General features: G+C 40.7%; 1 protein-coding gene across 1 annotated transcript in view; it reads left to right on the forward strand.

Moving 5' to 3' along the window:
- Nucleotides 1-22,712, forward strand: part of FAM210A (family with sequence similarity 210 member A) — a 58,807-nt gene that overhangs the window by 27,020 nt on the left and 9,075 nt on the right. Inside the window, exon 2 of the mRNA XM_003807802.5 lies at nucleotides 17,500-18,000. Within this exon, the coding sequence (XP_003807850.1) occupies nucleotides 17,528-18,000 (473 nt within the window). The 5' untranslated portion in view covers nucleotides 17,500-17,527. The remainder of the gene's footprint in view (nucleotides 1-17,499; nucleotides 18,001-22,712) is intronic.

Here is a 22,712-nt window from a genome sequence, read left to right on the forward strand (position 1 = left end):
ACCATGGCTTAGATCCTCTGAAAAGATACAAAGATATAAATATTTTGTATAAATGAGTAGATTTATCTAGTGATTTTGGAAAAATCATTGATTTTTTTTTTAAGTGGTACACTTGACATTTAAGACTGCTCTGGAAATTAATGAATTATTAATGAACTTCCATAGGAATTCACTAGGGGGGGCATAATTTAGTCTTTTCTGAAAATTAAGAATTTGGCAGTGGCTTCATCCTTAATTCAGCTTGTTTATGTGGTTCAAATGTGGTATTAGAAAGCCCCCAAAGCAGAATAGGCTGAAGGAGATGGATTATATAGTAGAAATTAAATTGGAGCCATCAGTGCATTAGGGAGTAGGAAAGTAAGAACCCAGAAAGTACTGTCAACAGACTTTCACACCTTTTTACTTTCTCTAAGCAGCAAACTGAATTTGATTTAAAACAGCAGCCAAAGTATGATTAAGAAAGAGATTGAGGCCAGGCGGTGGCTCACGCCTGTAATCCCAGCACTTTGGGAGGCTGAAGTGGGATTGCGTGAGGTCAGGAGTTTGAGACCAGCCTGGGCAACATAGCGAGTCCCTGTTGTTAGGATTTGAAGGGAAGACGAGAGTTAAAGACACACACACAGAGAAAGAGGGCGGCTCTACAGCAACTGCAGGCATTTATGTCCAGCATAAACCTGAGAGGTTGGGGACCAGTTTAATGCCAGTGCTCACTGCTGCTTACAGGCTGGAGTACTTATAGGTATCGGGAGGAGGGGTCTAGGCAGTATGCCTTGCTGCCCCGGAGGATATCGATAAGATGTTTCTGTGGTCTGGCGGTTTGGCCAAGGATGTTCCTTAGGCCCTTTGCCCAGCAAGATATGATACGGATGTTCCTTCAGTTGGGCCTTTACCTGACATGGTATGATAAAAATGTTCCTGTGCCTTTTGGTCAGGTGGCTAGGCAGGGTGTTTCTCATGGCCTGAACCCCTGCGGAATGGTTCACTCTGACCAAGGTCTGCAAAATGGCGGGGGGGCTTACAAAAGCTGTTTGGACTAACCTGTCTCTGCAATAAATAAAAAGAGGTGGAAAGGAATGAATCTTAGGATATTTGGATATTCTTACTCTGAATTAATTCTTGATTTTAGGATCTTGATCTTAGGATCCTCGGATATTCTCAGGATTCTAGGATATTTAGATATTCTTAATCTGAATTAATTCTTAATTCTTTTTTTTTTTTTTTTTGAGATGGAGTCTCACTCTGTCACCCAGGCTGGAGTGCAGTGGTGTGATCTCGGCTCAGTGCAACCTCCGCCCCCTGGGTTCAAGCAATTCTTCCGCCTCAGCCTCCTGAGTAGCTGGGATTGCAGCACCCGCCACCATGCCCAGCTAATTTTTGTATTTTTAGTAAGGACAGGGTTTCACCATGTTGGGCAGGCTGGTCTCGAACTCCTGACCTCAGGTGATCCACCTGCCTCGGCCTCCCAAAGTGCTGGGATTACAGGCATGAGCCACCATGCCCGGCCAGTTCTTAATTCTTAAGCTGGAATTACAGATGTGAGCCACTGTACCTGACCAAAAACTGTTTTGGTGTTGTGTGAGAGTATAGAAAGTGTGTTTTCCCAGAATAACCTTTTTAAGCTGGCTTCTTTGACTTGGCAATATGCATTTAAGGTTCCTCTATGTGTTTTCATGGCTTAATAGCACATTACTGAATAATGTTCTGTTTGTATGAAGGTGCCACAATTTGTTTATCCATTCACTTATTGAAGGACATCTTGCTTGCTTCTAAGTTTTGGCAATTATGAATAAAGCTGCTTTAAACATCTATGTACAGTTTTTTGGGGGCATAAGTTTTCAATTCAGGTGGGTGAATAGAACTTAACTGTTGGAATTTTTTTTGTTTTTTTTTTGAGACAGAGTCTCACTCTGTCTCCCAGGCTGCAACATCCACCTCCCAGGTTCAAGTGATTCTTGTGCCTCAGCCTCTCCAGTAGCTGGGATTACAGGTGTGTGCCAGCATGCCTGGCCAATTGTTGGATTGTATGGTAAGAGTATAGTTATCTTTTTAAGAACCTGTTAAACTCTCTTCCAAAGTGGCTGCACCATTTTGCATTCCCACCAACAATAAGTGAGAGTTCCTGTTGCTTCACATCCTCACCAGCATTTGGTGGTGTTAATGTTTTTGGATTTTAGGCATTGTAATAAGTCTGTAGTAGTGTCTTAGTGTTTTTAATTTGCAATTTTCTAATGATGCGGCATTGAACATCTTTTTCTGTGTTTTTTGCCATCTGTAGATCTTAATGAGGGCTCTGTTCAGATCTTTTTCCCATTTTGTAAATGGGTTGTTTTCTTATTGTTGAGTTTTAAGAGTTCTTTGTATACAGTCACACGTTGCTTAACAGAGATGTGGTCTGAGAAATGCATAGTTAGGCAATTTTGTCATTGTGAGAACATCATAGGGTATACTTACCCAAACCTAGATGGTACAGCCTATTGTTCCTAGGCAACAAACCTGTACAGCGCATTACTGTACTGAATACTGTAAGCAATTGTAACATGTAAATATTTTTGTGTCTAAACATACCTAAATGGGGAAAAGTTACAGTAAAAATGCAGTATAAAAAATGATACACCTATACCAGGGTACTTACCATGAATTGGAGCTTGCAGTACTGGAAGTTGCTCTGGGTGAGTCAGTGAGTGAATGTGAAGGCCTAGGACATAACTGTATACTACTGTGGACTTTATAAATACCATACACTTAGACTACACTGAGTTTATTTTCAAAAATTTATTTAATAATAAATTGACTTTAGCTTACCTTTATTTTTATGCTTATAAGCTTTTGCCTATTAATATTTTCATTTTTATTTTATTTTTTAAACTTTTTGTTAAAAATGAAGGCACAAACACACATTAGCCTGGGCCTACCCAGGGGCAGGATCATCAGTATCACTGTCTTCTACCTCCACCATCATCACCACAAACGCGTGAATATGATGTCATTAAGCAATAGGAATTTTTCCGCTCTTTTATCTTATGGCACCGTCTTTCATGCTGTCCATCACTGGCTGAAACTGAAGCTCTGTGATACATGACTGTATTGGATACAAGTCCTTTATCATATAAATGTTTTACAATATTTTCTGCTTAGTGACTTGTCTTTTCATTTTCCTAGCAGTATGTGTTGCAGAGTTGTAGATGTTTTTTTAGTGAAGTCCGACTTACCAATTTTTTCATTCATAGATCCTGCTTTTTGGTGAATTCTAATAATGTGAGTCTGCTAATAAATGTCAATCCTTGTTCTTCTCCAGTATTTTGTTGGCTATTCTGGGTATTTTGGCTTTCCATATAAACTTCAGAATCAGGTTGTTGATACAAGAAACAGTTTGCTAGGATTTTGATTCGGATATTATTGTTGAATCTGTAGATCATACTGACAAAAACTGCTATCTTAACAATAATGAGTCTATCTGTGAATGTAGACTATCTCTCCATTTATTTAGACCTTTGATTTCTTTCAGAGTTTTGAGGTTTTCCTTATATAGGTCTCATACATATGTTGTTTATACTACCTATTTTGGGAGAGTATATTATTATATAAATGGTATTTTTTAACTTCAAATTCTTATGTATCATTGCTAGTATCTATAAAGACAGTTAACTTTTATATATTTGATCTTATAAAATCACTGTACTTGCGTATTAGTTCCAGGAGTCTTTTTATATATATATACTTTAAGTTCTAGGGTACATGTGCACAACGTGCTGGTTTGTTACATATGTATACATGTGCCATGTTGGTGTGCTGCACCCATTAACTCGTCATTTACATTAGGTATATCTCCTAATGCTATCCTTCCCCCTCCCCCCACCCACCGCAGGCCCTGGTGTGTGATGTTCCCTACCCTGTGTCCAAGTGTTCTCATTGTTCAGTTCCCACCTATGAGTGAGAACATGCGGTGTTTGGTTTTCTGTCCTTGCAATAGTTTACTCAGAATGATGGTTTCCAGCTTCATCCATGTCCCTACAAAGGACATTAACTCATCCTTTTTTATGGCTGCATAGTATTCCATGGTGTATATGTGCCACATTTTCTTAATCCAGTTTATCGTTGATGGACATTTGGGTTGGTCCCAAGTCTTTGCTATTGTGAATAGCGCCGCAATAAACATACATGTGCATGTGTCTTCATAGCAGCATGATTTATAATCCTTTGGGTATATGCCCAGTAATGGGATGGCTGGGTCAAATGGTATTTATAGTCCTAGATCCTTGAGGAATCGCCACACTGTCTTCCACAATGGTTGAACTAGTTTACAGTCCCACCAACAGTGTCAAAGTGTTCCTATTTCTCCACATCCTCTCCAGCATCTGTTGTTTCCTGACTTTTTAATGATCGCCATTCTAACTGGTGTGAGATGGTATCTCATTGTGGTTTTGATTTGCATTTCTCTGATGGCCAGTGATGATGAGCATTTTTTCATGTGTCTGTTGGCTGCATAAATGTCTTCTTTTTAGAAGTGTCTTTTCATATCCTTTCCCACTTTTTGATGGGGATGATTTTTTCTTGTAAATTTGTTTAAGTTCTTTGTGGAATCTGGATATTAGCCCTTTGTCAGATGGGTAGATTGTAAAAGTTTTCTCCCATTCTGTAGGTTGCCTGTTCACTCTGATGGTAGTTTCTTTTGCTGTGCAGAAGCTCTTTAGTTTAATTAGATCCCATTTATCAATTTTGGCTTTTGTTGCCATTGCTTTTGGTGTTTTAGTGATGAAGTCCTTGCCCATGCCTATGTCCTGAATGGCATTGCCTAGGTTTTCTTCTAGGGTTTTTATGGTTTTAGGTCTAACATTTAAGTCTTTAATCCATCTTGAATTAATTTTCATATAAGGTGTAAGGAAGGGATCCAGTTTCAGCTTTCTACATATGGCTAGCCAGTTTTCCCAGCACCATTTATTAAATAGGGAATCCTTTCCCCATTTCTAGTTTTTGTCAGGTTTGTCAAGGATCAGGTGGTTGTAGATGTGTGGTATTATTTCCAAGGGCTCTATTCTGTTCCATTGGTCAGTATCTCTGTTTTGGTACCAGTACCATGCTGTTTTGGTTACTGTAGCCTTGTAGTATAGTTTGAAGTCAGGTAGCATGATGCCTCTAGCTTTGTTCTTTTGGCTTAGGATTGTCTTGGCAATGCGGACTCTTTTTTGGTTCCATATGAACTTTAAAGTAGTTTTTTCCAATTCTGTGAAGAAAGTCATTGGTAGCTTGATGGCATTGAATCTATAAATTACCTTGGGCAGTATGGCCATTTTCACAACAATGATTCTTCCTATCCATAAGCATGGAATGTTCCTCCATTTGTTTGTGTCCTCTTTTATTTCGTTAAGCAGTGGTTTGTAGTTCTCCTTGAAGAGGTCCTTCACATCCCTTGTAAGTTGGATTCCTAGGTATTTTATTCTCTTTGAAGCAATTGTGAATGGAAGTTCACTCATGATTTGGCATTCTGTTTGTCTGTTATTGGTGTATAGGAATCCTTGTGATTTTTGCACATTGATTTTGTATCCTGCTGAAGTTGCTTATCAGGTTTAAGGAGATTTTGGGCTGAGACGATGGGGTTTTCTAAATCTACAATCATGTCATCTGCAAACAGGGACAATTTGACTTCCTCTTTTCCTAATTGAATACCCTTTATTTATTTCTCTTGCCTGACTGCCCTGGCCAGAACTTCCAACACTATGCTGAATAGGAGTGGTGACAGAGGGCATCCCTGTCTTGCGCCAGTTTTCAAAGGGAATGCTTCCAGTTTTTGCTCATTCAGTATGATATTGTCATAAATAGCTCTTATTATTTTGAGATACAGCCCATCAATACCTAGTTCATTGAGAGTTTTTAGCATGAAGGGCTGTTGAATTTTGTCAAAGGCCTTTTCTGCATCTATTGAGATAATCATGTGGTTTTTGTCTTTGGTTCTGTTTATATGATGGTTTATGTTTATTGATTTGCATATGTTGAACCAGCCTTGCATCCCAGGTATGAAGCCAACTTGATCGTGGTGGATGACTTTTTGATGTGCTGCTGGATTTGGTTTGCCAGTATTTTATTGAGGACTTTTCCATCGATGTTCATCAGGGATATTGGTCTAAAATTCTCTTTTTTGGTTGTATCTGTGCCAGGCTTTGGTATCAGGATGATGTTGGCCTCATAAAATGAATTAGGGAGGATTCCCTCTTTTTCTGTTGATTGGAATAGTTTCAGAAGGAATCGTATCAGCTCCTCTTTGTACCTCTGGTAGAATTTGGCTGTGAATCCGTCTGGTCCTGGACTTTTTTTGGTTGGTGGGCTATTATTGCCTCAATTTCAGAGCCTGTTATTGGTCTATTCAGGGATTCAGTGTCTTCCTGGTTTAGTCTTGGGAGGGTGTATGTGTCGAGGAATTTATCCATTTCTTCTAGATTTTCTAGTTTATTTGTGTAGAGGTGTTTATGGTATTCTCCGATGGTAGTTTGTATTTCTGTGGGATCGGTGGTGATATCCCCTTTATCATTTTTTATTGCGTCTATTCGATTCTTCTCTCTTTTCTTCTTTATTAGTCTTGCTAGCAGTCTATCAATTTTGTTGATCTTTCCAAAAAATCAGCTCCTGGATTCATTGATTTTTTTGAAGGGTTTTTTGTGTCTCTATCTCCTTCAGTTCTGCTCTGATCTTAGTTATTTCTTGCCTTCTGCTAGCTTTTGAATGTGTTTGCTCTTGCTTCTCTAGTTCTTTTAATTGTGATGTTAGGGTGTCAATTTTAGATCTTTCCTGCTTTCTCTTGTGGGCATTTAGTGTATAAATTTCCCTCTACACACTGATTTAAATGTGTCCCAGAGATTCTGGTATGTTGTGTCTTTGTTCTCATTGGTTTCAAAGAACCTCTTTATTTCTGCCTTCATTTGGTTATGTATCCAGTAGTCATTCAGGAGCAAGTTGTCCATGTAGTTGAGCAGTTTTGAGTGAGTTTCTTAATCCTGAGTTCTAGTTTGATTGCACTGTGGTCTGAGAGACAGTTTGTTATAATTTCTGTTCTTTTACATTTGCTGAGGAGTGCTTTACTTCCAACTATGTCGTCAGTTTTGGAATAAGTGTGATGTGGTGCTGAGAAGAATGTATATTCTGTTGATTTGGGGTGGAGAGTTCTGTAGAAGTCTATTAGGTCCATTGGGTGGGTGCAGAGCTGAGTTCAAGTCCTGGATATCCTTGTTAACTTTCTGTCTCATTGATCTGTCTAATGTTGACAGTGGGGTGTTAAAATCTCCCATTATTATTGTGTAGGAGTCTAAGTCTCTTTGTAGGTCTCTAAGGACTTGCTTTATGAATCTGGGTGCTCCTGTATTGGGTGCATATATATTTAGGAGAGTTAGCTCTTCTTGTTGAATTGATCCCTTTACCATTATGTAATGGCCTTCTTTGTCTCTTTTGATCTTTGTTGGTTTAAAGTCAATCAGAGACTAGGATTGCAACCCCTGCCTTTTTTTTTGTTTTCCATTTGCTTAGTATATCTTCCTCCATCCCTTTATTTTGAGTCTGTGTGTGTCTCTGCATGTGAGATGGGTCTCCTGAATACAGCACACTGATGGGTCTTGACTCTTTATCCAATTCGCCAGTCTGTGTCTTTTAATTGGAACATTTAGCCCATTTACATTTAAGGTTAATATTGTTATGTGTGAATTTGATCCTGTCATTATGATGTTAGCTGGTTATTTTGCTCATTAGTTGATGCTGTTTCCTCATAGCATTGATGGTCTTTACAATTTGGCATGTTTTTGCAGTAGCTGGTACCAGTTGTTCCTTTCCATGTTTAGTGCCTCCTTCAGGAGCTCTTGTAAGGCAAGCCTGGTGGTGACAAAATCTCTCAGCATTTGCTTGTCTGTAAAGTATTTTATTTCTCCTTCACTTATGAAGCTTAGTTTGGCTGGATATGAAATTCTGGGTTGAAAATTCTTTTAAGAATGTTGAATATTGACCCCCACTCTCTTCTGGCTTGTAGAGTGTCTACTGAGAGATCAGCTGTTAGTCTGATGGGCTTCCCTTTGTGGGTAACCCAATCTTTCTCTCTGGCTGCCCTTAACATTTTTTCCTTCATTTCAACTTTGGCGAATCTGACAATTATGTGCCTCAGAGTTGCTCTTCTTGTGGAGTATCTTTGTGGCGTTCTCTGTATTTCCTGAATTTGAATGTTGGCCTGCCTTGCTAGGCTGGGGAAGTTCTCCTCGATAATATCCTGAAGAATGTTTTCCCACTTGGTTTCATTCTCCCCATCACTTTCAGGTACACCAATCAGACGTAGATATGGTCTTTTCACATAGTTCCATATTTCTTGGAGGATTTCTTCATTTCTTTTTATTCTTTTTTCTCTAACTCTAAACTTCTCTTCTTGCTTCATTTCATTCATTTGATCTTCAATCACTGATACTCTTTCTTCCACTTGATCAAATTGGTTACTGAAGCTTTTGCACACGTCACGTAGTTCTCGTGCTATGGTTTTCAGCTCCATCGGGTCATTTAAGGACTTCTCTTCACTGTTTATTCTAGTTAGCCATTTGTCTAATCTTTTTTGAAGGTTTTTAGCTTCTTTGCGATGGGTTCGAACATCCTCCTTTAGCTTGGAGAAGTTTGTTATTACCAATCATCTGAAGCCTTCTTCTCAACTTGTCAAAGTCATTCTCCATCCAGCTTTGTCCTGTTGCTGGTGAGGAGCTGTGTTCCCTTGGAGGAGAAGAGGTGCTCTGATGAGTATTTTCAGCTTTTCTGCTCTGGTTTCTCCCCTTCTTTGTTGTTTTATCTACCTTTGGTCTTGATGATGGTGATGTACAGATGGGGTTTTGGTGTGGATGTCCTTTCTGTTTGTTAGTTTTCCTTCTAACAGTCAGAACCCTCAGCTGCAGGTCTGTTGGAGTTTGCTGGAGGTCCACTCCAGACCCTATTTGCCTGGGTATCACCAGCAGAGGCTGCAGAACGGCAAATATTGCAGAATGGCAGATGTTGCTGCCTGATCCTGCCTCTGGAAGCTTTGTCTCAGAGGGGCAGCCGTCTGTATGAGGTGTCAGTCGGCCCCTACTGGGAGGTGTCTCCCAGTTAGGCTACTCGGGGGTCAGGGACCCACTTGAGAAGGCAGACTGTCTGTTCTCAGATCTCAAACTCCGTGCTGGGAGAACCACTACTCTCTTCAAAGCTGTCAGATGGGGACGTTTCAGTCTGCAGAAGTTTCTGCTGCCTTTTGTTCGGCTATGCCTTGACCGCAGAGGTGGTGTCTACAGAGGCAGGCAGGCCTTCTTGAGCTGCGATGGGCTCCACCCAGTTCGAGCTTCCCTGCTGCTTTCTTTTCCTACTCAAGCCTCAGCAATGGTGGATGCCCCTCCCCCAGCCTCACTGCCACCTTGCAGTTTGATCTCAGACTGCTGTGCTAGCAGTGAGCGAGGCTCCGTGGGGGTGCAACCCTCTGAGCCAGGCACGGGATATAATCTGGTGTGCTGTTTGCTAAGGCCTTTGGAAAAGCGCAGTATTAGGGTGGGAGAGTCCCGATTTTCCACATACCGTCTGTCACGGCTTCCCTTTGCTAGGAAAGGGAATTCCCTGACCCCTTGCACTTCCCAGGTGAGGTGATGCCCTGCCCTGCTCCATGGGCTGCACCCACTGTCTGACAAGCCCCAGTGAGATGAACCCGGTACCTCAGTTGGAAATGCAGAAATCACCCATCTTCTGCGTCACTCATGCTGGGAGCTGCAGACTGGAGCTGTTCCTATTCGGCCGTCTTGGAACCACAGCCAATTAATTACTTCTAGGAGTCTTTTAATAGATTCTTTTGGATATTCTACAAAGACAATCATACCATATGCAATAAAAAGTTTTACATCTTCCTTTCCAATCGGTATACTTTTTAAATTTTTTTTCTTGCCTTGTTGCACTAGCTGGGACTTGCAGTATGATGTTGAATCACGGTGGCAGTAGACGTTGTCTGTCATCTTTGCCTTGTTCCCAGCCACGGGGGTGAGCGTCCAGCCTCCCACCATTAAGTATGGATGAGTTTAGCAATAGGTTTGTTGTACATGTTCTTTATCAGGTTGAAGAAGTTCCCCTCCAAGTTTGCTGAGAAATTTGTTTTTAATCATGAATAAGTGTTGGGAATAGGTGTTAGATTTTGTCAGGCTTTTGCTGCCCCACCAATTCATATGATCATATGATTTCTTTAGCCTGTTGATATGGTGGGTTACATTGATTGTGATAACCAAAATGAGTGACTGAGGTAGGTGTCACAGTCAGTGGAGGCTTATTGGGCCATCTCGAAGGCGTGCCCAGAAAAAACACAAGTTACAGACACATCTGTGGCTGATTTTTTGGTTCTCAGGAGGTTTAGTGACAGGAATACTTGCATATTTGTGAGGTTTTAGTTAGTGCCCAGTAGATGTACGTTTTACACAAGATAAGGTGAACCTCTGAAGGAAAAGAGAACAAAGGAAGCAGATGCCTCAGGGAGGGATGAAGGAAGTGATGCAGGATATTTTCTTGAACCCCTTCACAGGACTCGCGACAGGGGTGCCCTGTTTACTCGGCCTGCCCCGCTCAACCCCTCACGGGAGGGAGCATGTGAGCAAATGAGCGTGGGAACTGGCCAACCACTTTGGTGCCAGCAGGAGCAAACTCTGCTCACTCAGGTCTGCTGTGCTCCACCCATCACAGGAGAAAGCACGCAGGCAAGTGAGTGCAGGAACCGGCTGCTTTAGCACCAGCTGGAGCGAACTCCGTGCAGGCCTTGTGGTAGCATCTAGGTGGGGGTTCCTGCAACCCCAAGGCCCTAGAGGCCATGATACAGTGCTGCCTTAGCTCCGCCATCTACAGACAGCAGCGTTATCCGCTCAGTGGACCCTTTGGCTCGTCACGTGGGGTGACTGCTCTCCGCCAGTGAGGGCAAAGAGCCAGAGTGACAACCTTTTTGGGCACCCACACTTGGCACCTCCTGCATTCTTGTCCAGTGCCCAAGAGGAATGAGGTCATGCAGACGATTGAAGGATGATGAATATGGAGAATTTTATTGAGTGATGAAAGCTGCTTTCAGCAGGGAGAGGAGCTGGAAAGGGGCTGAGAAGGGCAGCCTGAAATTAAGTTGCCTCTCTGCCTCATGCAGCCATCGTCTCTGAAGTCAAGGTGCCTGTCTTGATGTCCAGCTGTTTTTTCCTGACGTCCAGCCACTTCTCCTCTCTGTCAGCTGAGTCTGAGTCTTTGTAGGCACAGGATGGGGCCGAGCTGTAGGTAGTTTTGGAAAAGACAACATTCGATTGGTAAAAAGACATTCAGAAAGAACCAATTGGGAGAGAGCGGACACACACGTTTGGAAGTTCTCACTTTGGGCTGTGGGTTTCAGGCTTCCTGCTCAAAGGTGGGGTTTTGCCAGGGACCTGTCCCTGTCTGCCTAGAATTTCTCTGCCTCCTGTCCCTATCATTGTATCAGAATAATTAATCTCATCTTGTCTTTGTTCTGTACATGGGAAGATAAGCTAGTAATCGACATTATCAGTGTGGAGTCTTTTGGAGAGCTGGTTTCTGTTTATCTCCTAGGGAAGAAAGCCTAATGGAGGTTAATGAGATGGGGTATATTGAAGGGTGTGTTACTGGTGGAAGGTATCCAAAAGTTACCAGTGGCCAATTCATGCGAGTCTGCAGCAATCTCATTTCTTGCCTCCTCAGAAGAAAGAATTTGACTGATGGGCGTAAGGAAGAAAAAGAGACTGAGGCAAGTTTCAGAGAAGTAGTGGAAGATTTTTCAAAAAAGCTGTAGAACAAGAAAGAAAGTATGCTTGGGAAAGACCCAAGCGGGCATGTGAAGGGTAAGTGCAGTGTTTAACCATGATCCTAGGACTTTATAGGCTGACCCACTTCCAGTGTTTTGCACACTTTTCCCATGATTCTCCTTAGGGTGGGCTACCTGCATGTACAGTGCCCTCCTTACACTTGGGAAGTGAGCACGAGCAGTGTGTTTAGGAAGTTGTATGCACGTCCATCTGAGGCTTTCTTCCCTTTTCTTGTGGAGTGCCCCTGGAAGGTCATACTCTGCCATTTTGTCTCTTAATGCATGTGCCCGGCTCACTCGTCCAATACCTGAGATTTTGTTGGAAGCCCTTTTTGCTTCTTCCTGGTGCCTTCATTCAATTAACACTTTAGTGTAACAGGTGTGGGCCATCAGGAAATGGCCTCTCTCTGGCCCCTGCTGCCAATTTATCACTTTTAGAAAGGTAGTGTGATAATTGCTGAACCATCACCTGACATCTCTAGTGGGTGGGAAAGAGCCCTCTCCTGCCCCGCCATACCTGTCTAACTACTGGTAACAGGCGTGTGACCTGAACTCAGCTTCCAAGGTTTCACCAGGGTCCCCTTGGCCAAGAGAGGTCCATTCAGTCAGTTGGGAGATTACAATTTCATTTTTATTCCCAGTTGATTCTTAAATATACCTTTAAGTTGATTCTTAGATATACCTTTGCATATCTGGATTAAATCCCACTGGGTCTGGGTGTATGATAGTTTTTAGACATTGTTGGATTTGACTTGCTAATATTTTGTTGAGGATTTTTACTTTCTATGTTGATAAGAAGTATTAGTCTGTAGTTTTCCTTTCTTGGATTATATGTAGCTGGTTTTGGTATTAGGGCCACTTTTGGCCTCATGGAATGAGTTAGTAAGTCTTCTCTGCCTCTGTTTTCTGAATTGTATTATTTTTTCCTTAAATGTTTGGTAGAATTCGCTAATCAATCTCAGCCTGGGATCTTTTTTTGTTTGTTTGTTTTTGGAAAGGATATTAATTTTTGATTCCATTTCTTTAATGAATAATGAATATAGGGTTAGTAAAGTCTTTTATTTCTCCTTGTGTGGGTTTTGGCAGTTTGTCTTTTTGAGGACTTGGTCCATTTCATCTAAGTTTGATAATTTGTGGGTGTCAACCTGAAACAAGCTGAAGCAAAATTATTGTAAGTAAAGAGTTTATTTGGGCAAAGCCTAAGGATTGCAACCCAGGAGCATAGAGTCAAGTTGCCCTGAATATACACACTTACTAGCAGCAGGTATAAGTAAGTGGATTTTTAAAGGCAAAATTGTGGGGGACAGGGAATGAACTAATAAAGAGTTGTTTGTCAGGAATTCTCACTGGTTTACAGACGTAGCATTGAGTTATTGGCTATACGTTAAGCTATAGATTGTGAATTATAGCATTATTAGGTTAATTCATAGTTACTTATGGCAATAACAAGCAGTTTCAAGAGGTGAATACACAGCTCAGAGGAGGTGGGTTGGTGAGGGGAGGTGGGGCGTGATTTCAGTCTCATTTTAATGTCTCTTTGGGCCTGATAGTTAAAAAGACTTGCATTCCTCAGATAAGATCTTTTCTCACAGGCATAGAGTTAAAGTTATTCATAGTATTCCTTTATTGCTTTTTTAATATCCGTGGGATCAGTTGTTATGACTCCTCTTTTATTTCTAATATTGGTCATTTGTTTTCTCTCTTAGTTTATCTTGGCTAGAGATTTATGAATTTTATTCATTTTTTCCCCAAAGAACTAGGTTTTGGTTTTGTTGATATTTTTTGTTTTCTTTTCCTCATGTTCGTTGCTTTCTGCTCTGATTTTTATTGATTCTTTCTGCTTGCTCCTCTTTTCTAGTTTTTTAAGGAGGTAACTTAGCTTATTGAGTTTAGATCTTACTTCTTTTCTAATATGTGCATTCCTCTTGTAAACTGTTGATAAAAGAGTCAAACTCTGTGAAATGTTTAAGGAGGTTTATTTTGAACCAAATGAGTGACCAGGGTCTGAGGCAGTCTCAAGAAGTTCTGAGAACAAGTGCCTAAGGTGGTTGGGTTACAGCTTGGCTTTAAACGTTTTAGGGAGGCATAAGATATCAGTCAGTATATGTAGGGTATACACAGACATTGGTTCCACCTAGAAAAGCAGGACAATTCAAAGTGGGGACATATGGGTCATAACTGGATTAAAAGATTTTCTGATTGGCAATTGGTTGGAAGAGTTATTATCTAAAGACCTGGAATCAATAGAAAAGAGTGTCTGAATTAAGATAAGGGGTTGTGGATACCAAGGTTCTTAATACATAGATGAAGTCTCAAAGGTGACCGCCCTTAGAGACAATAGATGGCAAATGTTTCCTATTCGGACCTTTAAAAGGTGCTAGACTCTCAGTTAACCGCTTCAGGATTGAGAGGACCTGGAAGGAGGGATCTGATTATGTTAATAGAGTCTTTACAAATACAGTTTTTCTCCACCAAAAAAAAAAAAAAAAAAAATGGCTTTGCAGGGTCATTTCAAAATATGGCAGAGAAACATGTTTTGGGGTAAAATATTTTGATTTCCTTCTCTATCTGTCATGTGATGTTATGCCAGAGTCAAGTTGGAAAGTAGCCATTTATATAGGGTTAAATAAAACCCCTCTGATGGAATTTCATGGTTTGCAGGGTGTGACTCCCCAGACCCCTTAGATAGGAATTTGGACAAGAGGAAAAAGGTCAAAGTTTAGTCCTCAAAGCACTGCTTTGCTGCATCCCACAGATTTTGTTAAGTTGTATTTTTGTTTTCAATTACTTCAAAATATTTTTAAATTTCTTTTTAGAAGTTTGAAGATTTTTTTTTTTTAGAAGTATGTTGTTTAAATTCCACATAATTGGGGGTGGGGGGAGTTCCCGGCTATCTTTATGTTAATGGTTTCTAGTATCTCTTGTAGTTTGAGAACATAACTTTGCATGATTTTCATTTTTTAGAATTTGTTACAGTATATTTAATGGCCCAGCATGGGGTCTGCTTGTTGAATGTTCCATATGAACTTGAGTGGAATGTGTATTCTGCTGTTGTTGAATGGAGTATTCTATAAATGTCAGTTAGATCAAATTGATTAACATTGTTGTTTAGTTTAACTCTATCCTTACAGACATTCTGCCTGCTGGGTTTATCAAGGTTGTTGACCGGAGTATTGACGTCTCTAAGAGTGGATTTCTTTCCTCCTTTCTGTTCTGTCAGTTTTCACCTCATTTATTTTGATCCTCTCTTGTTAGGTATATACGTGTTTAGGATTGTTATGTCTTCTTTTCATTCTTGTTATTATACAGTGCCCCTCTTTAACTCTTATAATCAAAGAATGTTTGCAGTCTGCTTTGTCTGAAGTTAATCTCCAGTATCACTTTTTTTTTCTTTTTTTGAGACGAGTCTCACTCTGTTGCCCAGGCTGGAGTGCAGTGGCGCGACCTCGGGTCACTGCAGCCTCCGCCTCTGGGGTTCAAATGATTCTCCTGCCTCAGCCTCCCAAATAGCTGGGATTACAGGCGTGCACCACCATGCCCGGCTAATTTTTTCTTTGTATTTTTGGGAGAGATGGGGTTTCACCATGTTGGCCAGACTGGTCTCGAACTCCTCACCAGGTGATGTGCCTGCCTCGGCATCCCAAAGTACTGAGATTACAGGTGTGAGCCACCGCTCCCAGCCCAGTATCACTTTTTAAAAGACTTCTTGGGAGCCTATTTATTTTGCAAGATTTGCAGTTTCCCTTATGAACTCATTTGTACTGTTGTTGGATTATCTGTGAGAGTCTGTTAGGAGCTGATGTTAATTATTCATTTGGGAGGGATGAGTCAGGGGATTAATTTTTGTAGGTGGATAATTACTAATGAATGTTTTTATATGATGACAGTTTTTGTTTTGCCAGTCAACTTTGTACACCAGATAAAGAATATTCGTGTAAGATGGAGTATCTGTATTTATTGCAGTGCTCATTTATAGGGGTGCTAATTCAGATCTCACTGTCTGTTATTTAGGATATAGTTAAAGTGTCTGTTCTCAACATGTTAGTAGTAAGGTAGAGCTGGCGTTGGGAGTGGGAAGGCATGTGTGGTACCACCTGATGTTGAAGGAAGGGGACTGATTGACTATATGGTAATGGCTACTATAATTACATTTACCACTGGGAAAACCTTTGTCTAGAGAGGCTAAGTAATTATCTGGAAGTCTCTATAATTCTTAAAAAAAAAAAAAAAAAGGCTTGCAGTCTTGCTGTATTGTCCAGGCTGGAGTGGAGTAGCTGTTCACAAATGCATTACAGCCTCAAATACCTGGGCTCAAGTGTCCTCCCATCTCAGCCTCCCGAGTAGCTGGAACCACAAGCCGAAGCCACTGTGTCTCGCCATCTTGTAAATCTTTGTTCTATGCTGATGCCAGATCAAATAGTGAGACATCACTGTACACTTTTTTTTCTCTCCACCATTGATATGGGGGTGGGGAAGAAAATAAATACCAGGCAATTCTTCTCGCCATTCAATAACATAAGTGATTTATAACTTGATAACTTAGTCCGAAGGCATTATAGTGTAAATAAAACTAATATCAACAATTCATCAGATTTTAACATTTGTAATCATAAATAACATTTATGATGCTCATTAGTTTACAAAAGTGTCTTTACATCAGAAATTTTGTGTAATTCCTGGTGACAATCCTGTAAAGTCATCTTCATTTTAGTAGTGGACCTGGGCTTGGTTTCTGAAAGGGAATTATGTGGAATTATATCCCCAAAGCATCAGAACCCAGATCTTATTTTTTCCCCCACTGTACTACACTGCTTCTATAGAACAAGAGGCCTCAAAACATTATTCCCCATGGTGTCAGCTGGACTAGTTTACCATATCATATTTAAATGGTGTGTTTTATGAGATTTTTATTATTTTATTTTATTTTATTTTTGAAACGGAGTCTTGCTCTGTCCCCCAGGCTGGAGTACAGTGGCATGATCTCAACTCACTGCAATCTCCACCTCCTGGGTTCAAGCAATTCTCATGCCTCAGCCTCCCGAGTAGCTGGAATTACAGGTACACACCACCGTACCCAGCTAATTTTTGTATTTTTAGTAGAGACAGGGTTTTGCCACGTTGGCCAGGCTGGTCTCGAACTCCTGACCTCAAGCGATCCGCCTGCCTCAGACTCCCAAAATGCTGGGATTACAGGCATGAGCCACCTCACCTGGCTTATTTTATTTTATTTTTCTGAGCTGGAGTCTTGCTCTGTCATCCGGGTTGGAGGGCAGTGGCGCGATCTCAGATCACTGTACCCTCCGCTTCCCGGGTTTAAGTGATTCTTCTGCCTCAGCCTCCTGAGTAGCTGGAATTACAGGTGCCCACCACCACACCTGGCTAATTTTTGTATTTTTAGTGGAGATGGGGTTTTGCCATGTTGGCCAGGCTGGTCTCGGAACTCCTAATCTCAGGTGATCCACCCGCCTTGGCCTCCCAAAGTGCTGGGGTTACAGGTATGAGTAACCACACCTGGCCTTAATGAGATTTTAAAATTACACTGTGCTTAAACTCTATACCCTAACATCAGTTTTTGTGGATTATGTAGCAGTGTCTGTCTTTTTACTTCCTAATGGTTAATGATTGATTTTCAAATGAATTGATTTAAAATGGAAACCTAAGTATTACCTAATTTTTTTGAAAAATTGTCTTTGTAGAAGCTGAAACCTATCAACACTCTTCAAAATGCAATGGAATGTACCACGGACTGTATCTCGACTGGCACGCAGGACATGCTTGGAACCACATAATGCTGGTCTCTTTGGACACTGTCAAAATGTAAAGGGACCTTTACTTTTATACAGTGCTGAATCCAAAGTGGTTTTGGTACAAGGCCCTCAAAAACAATGGTTGCATTTATCTGCTGCCCAGTGTGTTGCAAAGGAAAGGAGGCCATTGGATGCTCATCCACCCCAACCAGGAGTCCTTCGCCATAAGCAAGGGAAGCAACATGTTTCATTCAGGAGGGTTTTTTCATCCAGTGCCACAGCTCAGGGAACTCCGGAAAAAAAGGAAGAGCCTGATCCTTTGCAAGACAAATCTATTAGTCTTTATCAACGATTCAAGAAGACATTTAGACAGTATGGAAAAGTTCTGATTCCAGTGCATCTGATAACTTCTGGTGTTTGGTTTGGAACATTTTATTATGCAGCCTTGAAGTAAGTTTTTGCTTAGTTGAATGTCTTTCCCTGTCTTACCAGAATATTAATCTTTTTAATTGTACTAATGATAGCTTTAGATTTTTAAATGCTTTAATGTTTTTCATCAATAGAGGATAACTGTTTTTCATAGCTCTTTTCACATTTTAATAATAATAGCTAACATTTGCTTACTGTTTGGAGCAAGCATCTGGTGCAGTTTTTAACTGTTTCATCTTATTTAATCCTCCCAGCAACCATATAAAGCAAGTTACACAGTTACACCCATTTTATGAATGAGAAAACAGATTAGGCAAGGAGAAGTAAAAATAGTTCAGCTTTTCCCAAAATAACTCAGTTGCTAAGAAGTGGTGCCTGGACTAAAAACCCAATTAGGTGCATCTGATCTCAAAGCATACACTCTCCTATATGCAGATCTCATCCTGGCATTCAGGAAAGCACAGACATAAAATAATCAAATTTCAGAAATTTGGCAGCACCATGACTCCATAATTATATATTTCTTAGAATGTTCATAAATGTGAAAAGATGTCTATTTTGCCATATGTATGGTTTTGGTGGGAAATTTGCAAGATTTTGCCAAAGTCCAGCTAATTTGTTTGCATTGATATTACCCAAGTCCAGTAAGTGTCAAGGAAAGGTCTTTTGTTCTGATCAGAAATGAATCTAGTAGGTCTAGCCTCCCAGTGTTTTGAAACATACAATTTAAAGTGCATCTCTCTTGTTAGTACTGTGCCTTCCCCTTAAGGTAAGTTATTTGCTTCACACTGCTTTAGGCGCAGGAGGACCAGTGATTTCCCATTTCTGCCACTAGTCGGCCGAGTGCCCATTCCTCAGTGTGCATGAAGGACTTAGACACTTCAGTAAACTCTCCTAATTGGTTGAGAATTATTTTATACTTTCCAGAGTTGAGTGGTTTTCAGTGCTTGATTATATTTAATGGCTTGATATCAAGACATTAACAAAATATGGTTAGTGTTGTACGTAAAGCTCACTCTTTAGAAGCAGCCTATTGCAGACTAAGCTATAAGTAGCTCTTCCAGGATGATGGAATAGAAACTACCTATTTTTGGGAACACAGGACCACATAGGTTTCTTGACAAAATTTCTAAAAGGATTTTTTTTCACCTTGTGTAATTGATGCTGTTCTGTTTCACTTTGTATCTTTACATTATGTTCCTCTTATTTAATTATATCCTTCTTCATTGCATATCCTTTTCTTTAAGAATTGTATCTTTCCTTGCAGAAGATTCTTTAGGTGTATGTTTTATGGAATTGTTTCTTGGTTTATTAATGACATTTTTGGACATGTTTAATATTTATAGAAGTCTTCAAAACTGCCCTTGGTTTTTTGACAGAAAATAAAGTTACCATTTTGATCAAAAGTTATTGTAGGCATTCAGTCCTGCTATGTAATGAATGGATTTCTACATATTAAATTTTCTTTTTTGAGTCATGGAGGATTTTTGTGATTCAGTCTGTGAAAGATGACATGAAAAATACATATGTGTTTCTTTTGCCCTCGTCAGGTTGCCCATGTATGATAAGGCAAGGCATTCGGCCTCCTGGCTGGCCTTAGAGGGAGAAATTCAAGCTTTTAATTAATTGAATATGAGATTCTCCTTTAGGCTATTAAGAATAATATTTTTGTTCCTTTAACTTTTCCTTATTCTCTGGTAAAAGTTCTGTAACTGAAAAAGTAGACCCAGAATAATCTAGTGATCTTAATAATGCTTAAGATTTCTTCAGTGCTGTGGGCATCTAAAGCAGTTGTGGGTGATGCTCTGTCATCCCCTGTAAAATGCAACTTTCTTAGTTTTATTTTCCTCCCTCTTTTTTTGCAGAATGCTTATATGTAAACATGGTGATACAACTGTCTACTTTAAAATAATACCCTTCCCCATTACACCTTGCTTCGGGGCTATTTGTTAGCATAGGAATCGGGTTGCTAGACCACCGCTACTGCCCCGCCACGACCACTGGGTCAATTCTGTCATAGCATCACGTAGAGAATTTATAATGGGCAGGATGGGTTGCTTTCCAGAACAGTCCTCCTTGGGGTTTTTATTGGATCCTTCAAAATTTGAAAGTCAATTTATTCTAAATGAAGATCTTAATCACAAGTAATGCTTAAAAAAATCAAACTCATGAATGAAAGAAAAAGGAATTCGAATATTTTCACTGTAGGATGATTGTATTTAAAAATTGAAGTTGATTATACTAAATACAGATTGTCAATTCACCTGACAAGAGGCTAGTTATATTTTAGTGTTGTTCGTTTGTTTAACTGGGAAAAGTTCTGTGTTATTTGCTTGTTGCCTACTTACTATTAAAAGAAGGGGAGAAAAATAGTTTGTAGCTGGAAAGATGGGCATTTGACATCACGCCTCATTACTGACCAGTGTTTGTCTTGGTTACTCTGACAGCTCGCATTACTGCCTTTCTAGGCACCGTAGAGCAAAATGTCATTCTATATTTAGAATGACAGAGTGATGAAGTTCTCAGGTTTTTGAAATACTTTATTTCAGGGAGTTCTAAATTGTGCATGCTAATAGATTTTATTTTAAACTGAGCTTTGTTGCCGCTCCTATCTGGCAAAGCCTTGCAGAGATCTGGTGTCTTATGTCCAGAAGTGCTTTAGTTTGATCAAGTGTGGCTCAGCAATGATGATGTGGTCCCTGCATTTAGATGCCTTGTGTTTGAGACCTCAAGTTCCTAAAGTTACAGATCCACCGTGAGGCAAAACCCTGATTGATTTCTACTGCACTTTATCCAGACGGTGAATGTGCTTTTGTCCTTGTGTGTTTCTTCATCTGTGGAAACAGTTGTAAAGCTGGCAGTTTGAGAAGCACAGATTCCTGGCTGGCTGTGGGCACTTCAGAGTAGAAAGTGACAAACAGTAGATGTTTCTGTTTGAATCAGACCCTCATTAATACTTCACGTTCAGTAATTCCAGAGGAAATGAAAGTTATTTTTAAGAAAAGTCATCAACAGTTTAGAAATAAGTGGGGCCGGGTACAGTGGCTCACGCCTGTAATCCCAGCACTTTGGGAGGCTGAGGCAGGCTGATCGTCTGAGGTCAGGAGTTCGAGACCAGCCTAACCAACATGGAGAAACCCCATCTCTACTAAAAATACAAAAATTAGCCAGGCATGGTGGTGCATTACACTACAGAATTACAGAGCCTGTAATCCCAGCTACTTGGGAGGCTGAGGCAGGAGAATCGCTTGAACCCAGGAGGCAGAGGTTGCCATGAGCCGAGATCTCACCATTGCACTCCAGCCTGGAGCGAAACTCCATCTAAAAAAAAAAAAAAAAATTGGAACTAGATGCTTGCTTCTTTATCTGACAAAGGATGCAGGCCAGTGACAATACAGCTTGTGCTTGGAGTCTCAGTCCATTGTTTGTATGATCTTTTATTTTTTAATTTTTTATAGAGACAAATCTTGACACCACGCCTGGCCTAAACCGTATCTTAATGAGATTTAGTTGTTATCTAGAAAGAGATTTGAAAAAGAATTGAAACTGAAGATAGAAGATAGAAGAAATGAGATTGGACTCATAGTTTATTTTTTAATTCATCTCTTTAAACTTCCCTTAAGTTGTTCTGGTTTCCTCTGACTTCTGATGATAAGTAATTTTAATAGTCCTTTCTTGAGGATGATCAGCCATATCTACCGAGGGTGCTCCCTGACTGCTTAGTATTATGGTGAAGTCACAGAGTGGGACATCTTTTCCCTAATTAATATTAAAAATAAATTAAGAGTTTACCGCTACCGTTATCATAATAGATCTAGGCAACGCTCTTTCTTAATGACATAGGGAAAGCTGCTTTTACAGTGGAGGTCTACCGACCCTGCCTTCACCAAGAGGCAAACTCAGTAATACTAATAAGGGAGGAGACCACCCCTCGTATTGTCTTATGCCCAATTTCTGCCTCCAAAGAAAGAAGAAGTAAAAACTAAAAGGCAGAAATGAAATCCGCAAGCAGACAGCCCAGCACCACACCCTGGGCCTGGTAGTTAAAGATCGAACCTAATCTGTTATCTGTAGATTACAGACATTGTATGGAAAAGCACTGTGAAAATCCCTGTTCTGTTCTGTTGTGTTGTGTTCTGTTCTGTTCTGATTACTGGTGCATGCAGCCCCCAGTCACGTACCCCCTGCTTACTCAGTCGATCACGACCCTCTCACGCGGACCCCCTTAGAGTTGTAAGCCCTTAAGAGGGACAGGGGCCGGGCGTGATGGCTCACGCCTGTAATCCCAGCACTTTGGGAGGCCGAGGTGGGCGGATCACAAGGTCAGGAGATCGAGACCATCCTGGCTAACATGGTGAAACCCTGTCTCTACTAAAAACACAAAAAATTAGCCGGGCGTGGTGGCGGGCACCTGTAGTCCCAGCTACTCGGGAGGCTGAGGAAGGAGAATGGCATGAACCGGGGAGGTGGAACTTGCAGTAAGCTGAGATTGCGCCACTGCACTCCAGCCTGGGCGACAGAGGGAGACTCTGTCTGAAAAAGAAAAAAAAAAAAAAAAAGGACAGGAATTGCTCACTCAGGGAGCTCGGTTTTTTGAGACGTGAGTCTTGCCGATGCTCCCAGCCAAATAGAGCCCTTCCTTCTTTAACTCAGTGTCTGAGGGGTTTTGTCTGCAGCTCGTCCTGCTGCACTAAGGATGGACAGACTGGCTTTATGTGTCCCTTGTTGTGATG

This window comes from Pan paniscus, chromosome 17 (genome assembly GCF_029289425.2).
Source record: "Pan paniscus chromosome 17, NHGRI_mPanPan1-v2.0_pri, whole genome shotgun sequence".
NCBI classification, from domain to species: Eukaryota; Metazoa; Chordata; class Mammalia; order Primates; family Hominidae; genus Pan; species Pan paniscus.